The 12,454-nt window shown below is 39.3% G+C and overlaps 1 protein-coding gene across 1 annotated transcript; it reads left to right on the forward strand.

Annotated features, from left to right (window-relative positions):
* The first annotated feature begins 6,953 nt into the window (after positions 1–6,953).
* On the forward strand, positions 6,954–11,456 carry LOC143374899 (uncharacterized). The gene is made up of 4 exons (XM_076823448.1): positions 6,954–6,976; positions 7,512–7,663; positions 10,354–11,280; positions 11,367–11,456. The coding sequence occupies exons 1-3, from the start codon at positions 6,954–6,956 to the stop codon at positions 11,223–11,225; spliced, it is 1,047 nt and encodes a 348-aa protein (XP_076679563.1). The 3' UTR covers positions 11,226–11,280; positions 11,367–11,456.
* The last annotated feature ends 998 nt before the right edge of the window (positions 11,457–12,454 follow it).

The following is a 12,454-nucleotide window of genomic DNA, read 5'->3' on the forward strand; positions in this document are numbered from 1 at the left end:
AGAATTATCGCAATCCCCGACCTTGTTTCTTCGTCCAGAAGCACCAGCGCAGCCGCGACCGCTATTAATCTTCCCGATAAACCAATTACTCCAGCGAAAACCAGTCGAACTGTAAGCCGCTTAGATATTTCCGTGTTCACGCCGACGCTTGCCCTGCCCCTACGGCTGAGATTCCCTCGGTGCCCCCGTTTTATCCGCGGAATTAACGCGGCGACTGATCCAATTACGCGTGGATTTGAACTCGGGAATTTTCCAGCGCGTACACACCTGAGCGAAAGGAGACAGGCTGTCGAGTGTCCTGGGGCGGTTAGCCATCCGCGTCGCCGTGACGAAAGAAATCGAGCCATTACCAGCGAGCCGTTCCGCAGATTTAAATTCTAATTCGAGGTCGGCTCGATGGGTAGGGCTCGGTTAAGTTCGCCCAGCCGAGGCGAACTAATGCCTCCGCCAGCGAGCCCCCCGAAGGAATTTGTAAATTCGACGGTGGAAGTTTTAATCGTCCATCAGGGAAGAAACGAGGAGCACGAACTTTTCGCATAATAATTCTTTCCTACCTTTCCCGCGCGGCCGAGTCCGCTTCCGTTCCCTCTGCTCTGCGCCCAACTGGGAAAATGAGCAGAAACGATTTGCGTACGCGAATGAATATTCTTTGTAACTTCGGGTCCCCTGATAAAATAACCATCGAAGATACATCGGCCTTCGTTGCAGCGCGAGTGAAGCTGCAAGCGCCCACAAATGTGCCATCGAGATGGTATTTTCAACTGGTGAACGTAATTTTGGATTCGATCAATAGAGGGGATCAGCGTTTTTAAATTGTTTGGTGGAAGGAGTCCTCTATTCGCTGAGGTGTCCAAAGAAACCAGGGATTATTTTTTTCCCAGTGGGGGTGGCAAGTGAATGAAACTTTTTTTGGACAGTTCGTCCGAGTGGGAAATTAAATCATTATGTCCACAATAGTATAACTTATATAACAGAAAATAATTGGAAGAAATATTTAGCTATTCTTAAGTTTTATTTCATGGGGTATTCAAAAAGTAATGATCAATTAAAATTCCAACTATCAATAAATCCTGTTTTCCCCTTAAAATCCTAATCGCAGTGTATTTGAAGAGAATTGCTCTCTATAAGTCATTCCATAGGGAAATTCTTGTTCGATCGTGACTTGAATAACTGTAACGTTTGAATACTTAATGTCTGCGCGTAGTAATTAATATTTTATATTTATACGTTCTACTTCACACATCTGGTATGAATATTCTACGTAGGTTCGTGGGGAGAGCAGTAAAAGGTTTTGTGGGATAATCCCAAGGGTCCGAAACAGCAATGGAAGTTCTTGAACCGTGGATATATTCCTAAGAGATATGAAGAGACTTTAATTCTGAAATATAGTCGTGAAAGTACCATAGGGCGCGAAATATGGTGCAAAGGTATAGAGCATGTCCCCAATAATTTTATTAATTCTATGGGATCATATAAATAATAATTTTACCCGACATATACAGACCAGCACGGTGTTATTTTATAAAATTATGTGTCCCTCCTAATCCCTTTGAAGATTCAAATTTCTCTTAAATCTTCTACTCAAACACCACACGTTTCTCGTTCGAAAACCCTTAGGCACCTTCACGAACGTGGAAAGCAGACGAGCCGCATATCGAACGTAGCAATCGCCTCAATCGACTGCAGATCACTAAGTTAAATCAGCCGTTCTCATCAAAACGAAATTACAGATGAACTATCACGCTCTGAAACCTGGCGGGTCAGTAGAAATTCGATGGAACTGTCTACCGTGGAAGAACCGCGAACCAAGTAGAAGCTGCCATCAGTAAATAGCTGTGCAACGACGATATTGACTACCTACCAAAGCAAAGTTCATCCATAGAAATACGTGCAAAACGTCCGTGTGTCTATATGCGACCTCTAGATAACCGTAAACTCGCCTGGGAAATCAAACGTGTCTCGTTCGCCGCTTGATAAATGCTACGGGAAAAGGTCTACTGATAATTGCAACGTATCGAGGTCCAATAAAAGATCACCATTACGCTGTTGTGAAATCGGGGAAAGATAGTTCGCACTACCAACCAACGAGCTATCAAAACTAGTGACGGGCGTGATACCAGTCTGCCTCATGAGTTCCAAGCAATTCGATATCCAAGGTACTTGTTTGGAAGGATCGATACGTATCGAAATTTTAACCCTTAAGTACTCAGGCGCATGGGGTCGCGGCTAAGAAAATACAGAACGCATAGGTTTGATTCTTGTGCGTTTTGTAAAATTAATAAATACTGATTAACAAATATACTTGTTTTTACTTTTCAATACCTTTTGATTTTAACTTTGGGTTATTTTTATTCGAAGCGCCTCAAATAATTTTTTTATTCGACGAGAATTCATTCGACGGCCACGCATGATTTTTTTATTCAACGGGATTTTATTCAGTTTAAGCTTCGAATGGTTTTCTCAGTTTCATTCGAAAGTTATTCGAAGTTCGAATAACTTTGGGCGAGCCTCGAGCGCCTTCGATCGAAGCCGCCGGCTCTCGAGCCGAGCGACATTGTATCGTTCACCCGTCTAATCTCCACCGCGGAGTTGCTCGGCAATGTGTCATCGATTATACAGAAACGGAATTTCTTTATTTTTCGTCGCATCAATACGGAAGTGACACCAATGGATTCCTTGCATGTTCCTGATTAAATTGACAAAAAAAAATTCAAGTCGGAGTACTTGTAACGAAACGGGCTTTCAATCCTGCAAATTAATTGTATAACTTTGGGTTATCTTTATTTGATGAGTGTCGAATAAAATTTTTGTCTTTTATTCGAAATCAATTTTTATTTAAAATAATTTTTTGCTCATCTCTGTAACACTGCATGGAGTTGATAGTAGCACAAATTTAATTTTACGAAATTAAAATATTTATTGATTTAAATTGTAATAATAAATGAAAAATGTAAAATCCAAAACCAATTACGTGGTATTGCAATTGTGGCAGAAATAAAAAACGTTTTGGCTGGTGCATTCTTCATCTGCTCAATCCTCACATTCAGTATATTGCACCCATTTTTCATTTGGTTCAATCAAGACAATATTTTTCGCCTTCTTTGTCACTATTCGGTTCTGTTGCGGTAAAACCGACCTCGACTGCCGATGTTACAATCGCCCCCGACCGTGCTTTTGAACTTAAATTATAAATTTTGACTAACGGGACTCTTAAAAGTGCTAAGTAACGATCAATACTACTTTAAAAAAGGTCCAATTACAGTTTAAAAAATCTAACAAGTACATACTTACAAAGGGAGTGTTTATATTACAATTTTAAGTCAATAAGAAAAAGTTACTTTAGGGCATCGAAAAGTTATTTTCTTCACTTGCCATGTCTATTGTGTATCTGTACTCTTAAGACATAGATGTATGTATTCCAAATGGCATTGTTTATCATATATCCAAAATTGATGATAATACCTATTACATGTTTTGAGATATTTAGCGTGTTACATTCGCCCCCCTGTTACTACCTCCCCGGTCTACCCTACTTGTTAAAATGAATACTGAGCAGTATCGATAATATTCAAACCAGAATGAAGCATACATAGGGTGGATGTACCAGTAAATGAACATTTTTTATTAAAACGAGTAAAATAAGTTATTAAAATAAGCAACTAATTAATTAGAGCCTTTTTCTTATTTCTTGCTTCATATCCAATTACCCTTAAATGTTCATTTATTGGTGCGTTTACCCTAGGTATCCAAACAGTAATGAATACTGTAGGTACCGAAAAGAATCGATTCCAAAATGATATTTACAAAAGTCTCGATCCTTTAAACTTGACTGAGTTCGGGTCCGACGATGAGCATACAAATTCTCGCGAAAAGGGACTCCTGAATAGTTCGACAAGGAAAGAGAATGAATATCTATAACGAAAGTAAGCGAAATAGACGTAAGTACCTACAGAGCGATCCTCTCGCGATGCTAGTCAAACAAACTGGCGACCAGCCGCCCGTGGCGAATAACAACACCCTTCGTCGCCTCACCGAGTGTTATGGCTTTCATTGGACCCGACGAAAAGTACGATTTTTGAGGAAATTTTTTGATCGCACGTTTTCTCCTAAACTCTACAATTTCAATTTTCGACTTTCTTATTGTTTAAAGTTCATCGATAATATAATTTGATAAATAATAAGAATATTTTTGGTTTTTTGATCCTAGACAAAAATTGAACCGCCACCGTAGCAAGATACCTCGATAGCGACATCTACAATGCATATTTTTAACATAAAAAATTATTTTTCGTATCTTTAATTGTTAAATAAAAACCATAAAAAGATTCAAAATGATTTGCTTGAAAATTCCTCCAGAAAAAAATCCCCCAAATCGGCCTGTTTTAGCGTTGCGTAAAGTATAATCCCCCTTATATAAATAGGTAGGTATACAGGTTGCCGACCCCTGCAGCCTACTTAGCCTATGCATGTACAAATCCGTCTCCGCGGAGAACCATAAATTAGAAGAGCTACAGACATCTCCTTCCATTCACCGCTCCCTTTTCCACCATCCCAAAAGCATTCGACATTTCAAATCAGAGTTAGGATAAATGGAAAACTGTAGCCAGAAGAAAATCAACCTTTGATACTGCTAGACCGTCTCAGGACTACTGCCTCTTGCCTAAGACCAATCATCGAAATACGTGGTTGGCGTCTAAAAAGAAACAGACATGCAGCGGAGATGCCTGCGTCAAAGTGCAGGTGAGTGTCGATCGAACCGTACGTCAGTTGCAAGCTCAGCGCAGCCGTTTAAATTTCACGAGATCCGTGATTCCGTGCCGCCATTGCGAGGCCGTGCTGTACCAGGTAAGGCTGCTTCAGGGTCCAGTTTTTACGAGGAGGATACGTCTCTGCGTCTCGCAGCGCGTCTTCTAGGTGTATTTGACTCCCGAGGTCGTGGGTTCAGTGGCCGGTTACAGGGCTTGCTCGCGCAGAACTATTTCTCTCAAGATCGAGCAGCTCGTTTTTTACGAGGGGGACGGGTACAACGCACGGTACATACTTGTCCAGGTAGTGCTCACACCTTACATCGCGACTCTGCCTTGTTCTACTTGCTGTTGGTTTATGGACACGGCCACATTGCTGTTTAATCGCCAACACTCACGGGGTTGGATATCTGGATCGGTGGGTAGAAAAAGTGCAGGCTTACTCGGTCCTCATAAATCTTCAATATACATCGACCAGTCACCTTTATGTTTGTACTTGGAATTCTAGCTGCATCTTGCTTTTGAATGTGTACGATAGATGTTCCATGTTCGCAAGGGTTAAGCTAAGTTTGTAACACTTTTGCAACCTGAATTGAGGAGTTGAAATGGTAAATGATGTCAGTATACCAGAAGTGAAAATTTTCAGTATTTTCTTCTCGACCACAGCGATGATGGTACTTCTGATCTACAGCTCTGTCTTATGACAGCCCTAGAAACTAAAATAAATTGTAAACTTTATTCAGCATGCAATTTAAATCGTTTTCCACTAAACAATATTTTTTTATTTCTTTGGCACTTGCATCATTTACCATTTCAACTCCTCAATTCTGAATTTTCCTACGAATCTGAATTTTTCAACGATTCTATTCATCAGTAGAAATCAGATATTTATTTTTTTAATTTGTATATCTTATTTGTTTTCTTATTTAAGGGGTTGGACGTAGCAAAGTTATAATCATTTTCGGCAATTTTTTTTAAGCAGACAATGAAATGAATGGAAAATTTGATGTGAAGCCTGTTATTGCACAACTTTCGGAAAAAGTCGAAAATAACTATAACTTTGCTTCGGCCAGCCCTTAATCCACCTAACTTGGAATAATATGCAGATTTTATCTGGATCCAAATTCTGAGGAAAATAAGATTTCTGAATCACCGCCGGGGCGCTTTTTCCGTATCGCTTAAAAGGCAATAAGGGTAAACTGGATTCATTTACGTATCGCAAGAAACACGCCAAGAGAATGCTCGTAAGCACATTATCCCGGGGCGGAGGCCATTACGCACGTCTGCAATTAACGCTGATTATTATTCGAGAGCCGCGTCCCCCTATCGAAATTCGTTCTCCGCGACTTCTTGGCAGATAGGTTCCACTTAAAATGCATGGCGCCTCCTAACCGAACGACATTGAAAGTGTTTCGGGAATGTGCATCGCGGATATATCGAAAATTCGGTATTATCGAAAATGCGATCGCCTCAAAAACGCGAATAAATAGCTGCTGCTACGTTATATTAGAAATGCAGGCCCTTGTTCGCATTATCAAATTCTTTCGCGACTATCGCTGTGTCTTGGTATCTAAAATATTTTTAAAAACAACACACGAATCCTTTCTAATATACAAAGTCCTGCACCGTCCTACTTAAATCTTTACTTCCATAACTATTTTACATTTCGAACACAAAATAATACGAAAAATGAGTCACAGATTTGTTCTTAACAGCCTTAATTCAAAATTATAAAGAAAAAACACTGACGGCAAAAATTGAATTGTTTCCCCAATTTGTCCATATCTAAATATGAAGTTGCTCTACAAATCGAAAGCAAATGTTAACGATTTTTCTTCTTATACTACTTTGAATATTTCGCCCGGCAACGTTGAAAGTCAGTAAGAGTTCACGGAGTTTTGCTAAAGGCGTCTTTGCCTTTCGCGGCGACACTAGAAACAACAAACAGTCGATAAAACATTTATTTTCGATCCCGTCGAACAAAGGGCGATGAAGATGAGTGGATGCCGCCTTTCGGCCGCACGTGCGTTCGGTTGCGATGGTGTCAAACGCGAAACCTTCCCTTTGACTTTCTTGAGACTGCCTCAGTTAGACAGTGGTACGCGTGCGGAGAACATCGTCGAAATCCTCGGTCACAGTAGTATAACCCAGAAGCTGGGTAACCGAGACAGTGCGCTGCATTTTGAGTTTCTCTAACAAACCGCGAGGATGTACAACGCGATCGAGCAAACGTAAGAGTCGTTACCACAATTAGTTCCTCTCATTCAAGGTAAAAACGTGAAAAACTGACGGAATTTCTCGTGGCTCCTATCTACATTCTGCAATTAACATCTATCACTGCTTGTATCAGCAATTCACTTATAACTCCGTGTTTGCAAAGTGTTTCGTGGTGATACTTCAAACTTTGTGGCTAAAATCGATAACGATAAGAACCTAAGCTTTACGCCCTTTCGGTTTCGCGCGAACGAAATAATCGAAGTCGATTTTGGGATTTCGTTTGAATTCGATTGGTTGAACTCAGAAAAGGAGCAAGTTTTGGAAAATCGTAGGAAATTCTGACGTATCTCTGTACACAGTTTCGAGGGGTGTTTTTAACGATTCTGTTTCGATTCTTTGCAAAGGCGATGGAACCGTTGCTTTTCGTTTTTGATTTGTGATTCTAAGTTTTCTTTTGAGTTTCATCTCAAAAGCGATTGCGTATTGCGAAGTGTTACAATTGTCCCGGGCCCGTAGAACGCGTAAATTATTATCGACGCGCTGTTTCAGTGATGACAGTGAAGATCTTCGATGCACACCTTCTACAAGGGAGCCAACAATTTACACCTGCTCCGATTGCAAATACGAAAGCAAACGCCATTTCAACGTGATGCGTCACTGGAAGAGAATCCATTGGGAACAGAAATTGCGCATTTGTTGTGGTAAGTGAACGGTGTTTATTAGAATTCAGAATTCTTCTGGTATGTAAAATACTGCTTTCGTTAATCATCAATTTATTAGCAACGTCATCCAGAACGTTAGTTTCTATTTGAGTAGGGGAGACCGGGGCAAAATCGGGACGTTAAGAATAAAATTTCATAACTTTGACGTTATTAAGTGAAAAATGCAATTGCGATTGGGATTCGTTAGAATAAACTCTTTTTTAAATAATGGTACATATTCAATTTTTTTAATAGAAAAAAATATACAAAAGAATAATGATTTAAAATATAATCCGTTTTTACGATTTCATCCCATGGCCCGCACCTATAACAGCGAAACTCATCCAATTCTTCAGTCCCCCAACCAATTAGAGCAAGCTGTAAACTGCACCCAACTGTTCATTCAAACTCGATGAACCATATGATTCTTGGACATAAATGCAAATATCTTCACTAATTTTGATCGTTACAATTTAATATGTGTAATTGTAGTTCGATCTTAGTCATCATTTTCCTCGAGTAAAATACATTTTAACTGTTACTTTGATCGAGCGAGAAATTCGGACGCGAAATCAGTATAATACAGATAAAATTTTTTATGGGTTTTCGCAGTGAAGGATTATCAAACATTGTAATAAAGAAGATATCATAGATTGAACTGAAGATTTAAAATCGTTATTGAGGCTATATTAAGACCCGCCTATAAAGAATCTATTAGCAAGCTTTAAGGAACATCTGATAACGTACGCAGTGATTATGAAACATTTACTGTAAAGATCAACTCTATCGAGATTAAAAAAAACTTAATGGAGAAATTCAATGGTACATGCTATAAACAGGGCCCGATCTATCTCTATCGCCGCTCTGGGCAAAAATGATTTTTGCCGCCCTTTGTATTTAATTATAAATATTTACTTTAAAATATAATTTTCGACAGTGAGTGAATTTTTTGTAGGTATTTGTTGGACAACAAGAGCCACTTGTTTTATAAAAAATATTTAATATTAAAAAAAAACAGTAGGGGCAACACAACAAAATTCGACTTTGATACTAAATTCAAACATAAATTACCTACTTCTTCACCGCTATTTTAAAATGTTTTGCTCTTTTATTGGTTTTTATTGGTTTCAATTTTCTCTTTCTACCAATTTTGCCGCCCCCAAATTTGCCGCTGTGGGGGCCGCCCTGCTGAAATATGGAATTGACACCAGAGGTGCTCCAAACAAATGTTAATACCAAACACTGTAATAATAATTTATTTGCCCGACACATTTGCAACATTCACAGAGATTATGCTCCCAATACATATTCCATAAATTCTGTATTCGTTTCCAGACATTTTTCAATGAAATTTCTTCATTATAATTTTGATCATTCTATCTCGCAATAACCTTAATAATATTTTCAACCTGAAGCATAAATTGCACGTGACAAATTGTCACGTGACATACTTTTGTATTTTCACGGGGATTTCAATTTTGGAGTTTGTTCTTATGTCATATTCCCATTTCTTTTCACGATTCTGCGCAGATACTCAAATCGACGACTTTATTAATTAAATCTTCCAATGCTAAATACAATTCTTAACGCGTGCTATAGTTTGTAATCGTAACAATGTTCAGTTTCAAATTCGATAGGAACATAGCAACGTAGACATGGCAGTGACTAAGGGACAAAGATGTTTAATAAATACAAATGCCGCCGTCTCTTGTTTCGGCGATCGTCGCGGTTATCTGGGCACGATCCAAACAAACTAAACCGGGATATAGAGGATCGGGAATAGCACAGTTCTTAGTCGGTTGTCAGTTTCGGAAGATAAAAGTGTCATTGTTTTTCTGGAGTACCTACTCGGCAATAATAATCCAGATCTGGTGTCAATATCGCCCTCTGGTTTCACGTCACTGTCCCGTGGTGGCTCATTATCCCCGACCCCACACGCGACAATGAGTCACTGCCGTGCAGGAGATCAGCGCGGAACTAAATGATCTAAAATTATCAGATACGCGGGCAGACAGTTGAAAATTTCGAAACGAATGATGTGCCACGAATGTGTCTTTCAAATAGGGTTGCCAAATTTCTTTCGGGATAATATAGTACTTTACGGCCAATGTGATAAAAAATATAGCACTTTTTAGAGGAAAGTGGTACAAAATAAAACTACATTAAAACAACGGCATTTTATTTTTTAAATGCACATTTTTTGTGCATTTTGCGTTATTAATTAATTGATTGTCTTCAACATATATGTTAAAGGTTTGATTGCACTAAAAGTCCAAATTATCATACATGAAGTGCTCATTTTTTACGAGAGATAGACAGGCTCTGTTTCTCTCTACCTGACACTTCATATTTATGATAAAAAACGTCCTTTCTGTTAAAGTTTAATTTCGCAAATTAAAGTTTTGATGTTGTCATATAATAAAAAAATAAGTAAAAACTGTAGAATTGCATCACGTATCAGAAATATAGTATTTTTACGTACTATATCCTTTTCTGCCAGTATAGTACACTAAACAAAGATATAGTACAATACTATATATTATAGTACCGCTTGACAACCCTACTTTCAACCTAAGACTGTGACACTTACCTACTAATAAATTTCTTCTGAACGTTTTTATATCTATAAAATAATTGATTTCACGAGCACTCAGACAGAACGATGAAGGAAGCTTCCCTTTTTCCTGCAGGGAGCCAATTCTTCAGCAAAGGCGATTACTACATCCACTGCGAGCAGCTGCATCCCGAGACAAGATCATACGCGAACATATCTAGGAACAAGTACAAAATTACTAGCGACACGATCGCGATCCCTGATGGAGCTGTTACTACCAGGCCCCGTTACAACAAACGAGAAGCGAGTTCCTGCTTGAAAACGAAGGAGAACTTAATCATCAATCAGAGATTCTCCGAAAGGATTCGCGTCAGGCAGCAGAGGCAAGTGAAGTCTATAGTGAGCATCAAGTATTCGGTGACTTGCAGCGACATCGACATGGAGGATGTGCCTTTGATAAGTTTCCTCACCGATCGCCGGCTGAAAACGTACATCAAGAGATTTTCTCCGGCCACGTTGGTAAACAAGACCAGTGACGTGACGAAGGGAAAGCCGAATGAGACCGTAAAGATCGCAATCTCGTCTAAGGAAAACATCGAAAAGGCGGCGTCTGATAATGGCGCGGAAAACGTTGGAGCGAAAGTTTCCAATTCATCAGTCTCCTCCTTCACGGAGCTGCCTGCGAAAAAACTTCTTCTGCATAGATTCAGGACGAGCGTCAAGCGCGAGATCGAGATACCACTGCGGGAGCAAAATAACAACATCTACGGGCAGGTGAATTTTGCGCAGCATCAGACCGAAGAAATGATTGTTCCTGTGCTCCAAAATCGATCGACCTACTCGCAACGGTCCATCAGGGCGAACAAAGAAAATGTACCCAAGTTCGCGTTCAGCTTGGAGCAGCATTTAGACATAAAGCTCGACAGGGGAATCACTGTGCCGAGGGTCACTCAGCTGCATCGCGACTTTCTGGCTTCTATTGATTTCGACCAGTACAAAATATTTTAAATACACAGAATAAACGAGGGAGTCGTACATTCCACGAGGAAATTGATGAAAAATGGTAAATCACTGTTTCGGTACTTGGTATTTCGTGAATGACTATTACGCAGCTGTTTTGTTCATTGAAGATTTTCAATTATTTTTCAGGTACCAAAGATGAAACCTTTATTTGCATACCAAAGAAAATTAGGTGACATTAGTTTAGTGTCTTCTTCTGACTGCTCAAACTAATGTGATATCTTATATACCTGATAAGTGATAGGTTGTGTCGTTAAATACGCTATGAAAGCAACGATAGTTCCTGTATATTTTTATATTTCGTTAGATACCATGCGCGAATGTAAATATATGTATCTTTTTAATAAATTGAATAACGTAAGTCACTGTTGTATTTATCAACCTCTCAAATGCAGTACCACGCACTTTGTAATTTAATAGTCCATGCCATTAACTTAATTATCTAGCAAATAGTGCATTCGAAACACTTGTCATTAATCCCCAAAATATTTAAAATACTTATAGAGATCCATTACGCCTCCATCAGAAGATTTTCCATTGTGACACTGGAGAGACCCCTCCGATTTCTTTTAATCTCCAATGTCCCATTTCTTCTATTCAACAAATTTCCTAATGTGTATTCATTTCTAGTTTAGATCGAAACACCCAAGATATCTTCTAAATGATAAATTACCCCACAAGACAGATGTAAAGACAGTTTCTATGTAGATATTTCTACAGTTGCTGAGAAGGAAATCGCGAGAGGTAATTTGTAACAAAGCAGGAACCTGCTAAGTATCCAGAATGATGCGGCTTTCAGATCGCCCTATCCTCGAGTAAGTCAACTTAGTTCCAGCGTTGTTATTTTAATAAAGTGCACTTTAAGACTGAAATTATGCGGCGAAATGCTTGTCTTGCATAAACCCACACCTGGTTCGTCCTCATCCACGAACAACCCTCTGCCTCCGGGAGTACGTCACTTTCTCGACGCGTCAGCATTTTGTTTAATACCTCCATTTTAAACTCTTTATAGCCCGCGAGGAAACCAAGTTACCGAACTTCCTTTGTACAGTCTCTTGGAGCAACGTTTCATCGTTAGAATCGTAGTGCGGTTTCATTTGCATGTCGAAGCTAATTACGCCGGCGTTTAAAAATTCTGTATATAGGGCAGATCCACTTTGTCGACCGGTGAACTGGAGAACCGAGTTCTCATCGCCAATCATAACTGAATAGAAAAA

Source organism: Andrena cerasifolii, chromosome 11, assembly GCF_050908995.1.
Source record: "Andrena cerasifolii isolate SP2316 chromosome 11, iyAndCera1_principal, whole genome shotgun sequence".
Taxonomy (NCBI): Eukaryota; Metazoa; Arthropoda; class Insecta; order Hymenoptera; family Andrenidae; genus Andrena; species Andrena cerasifolii.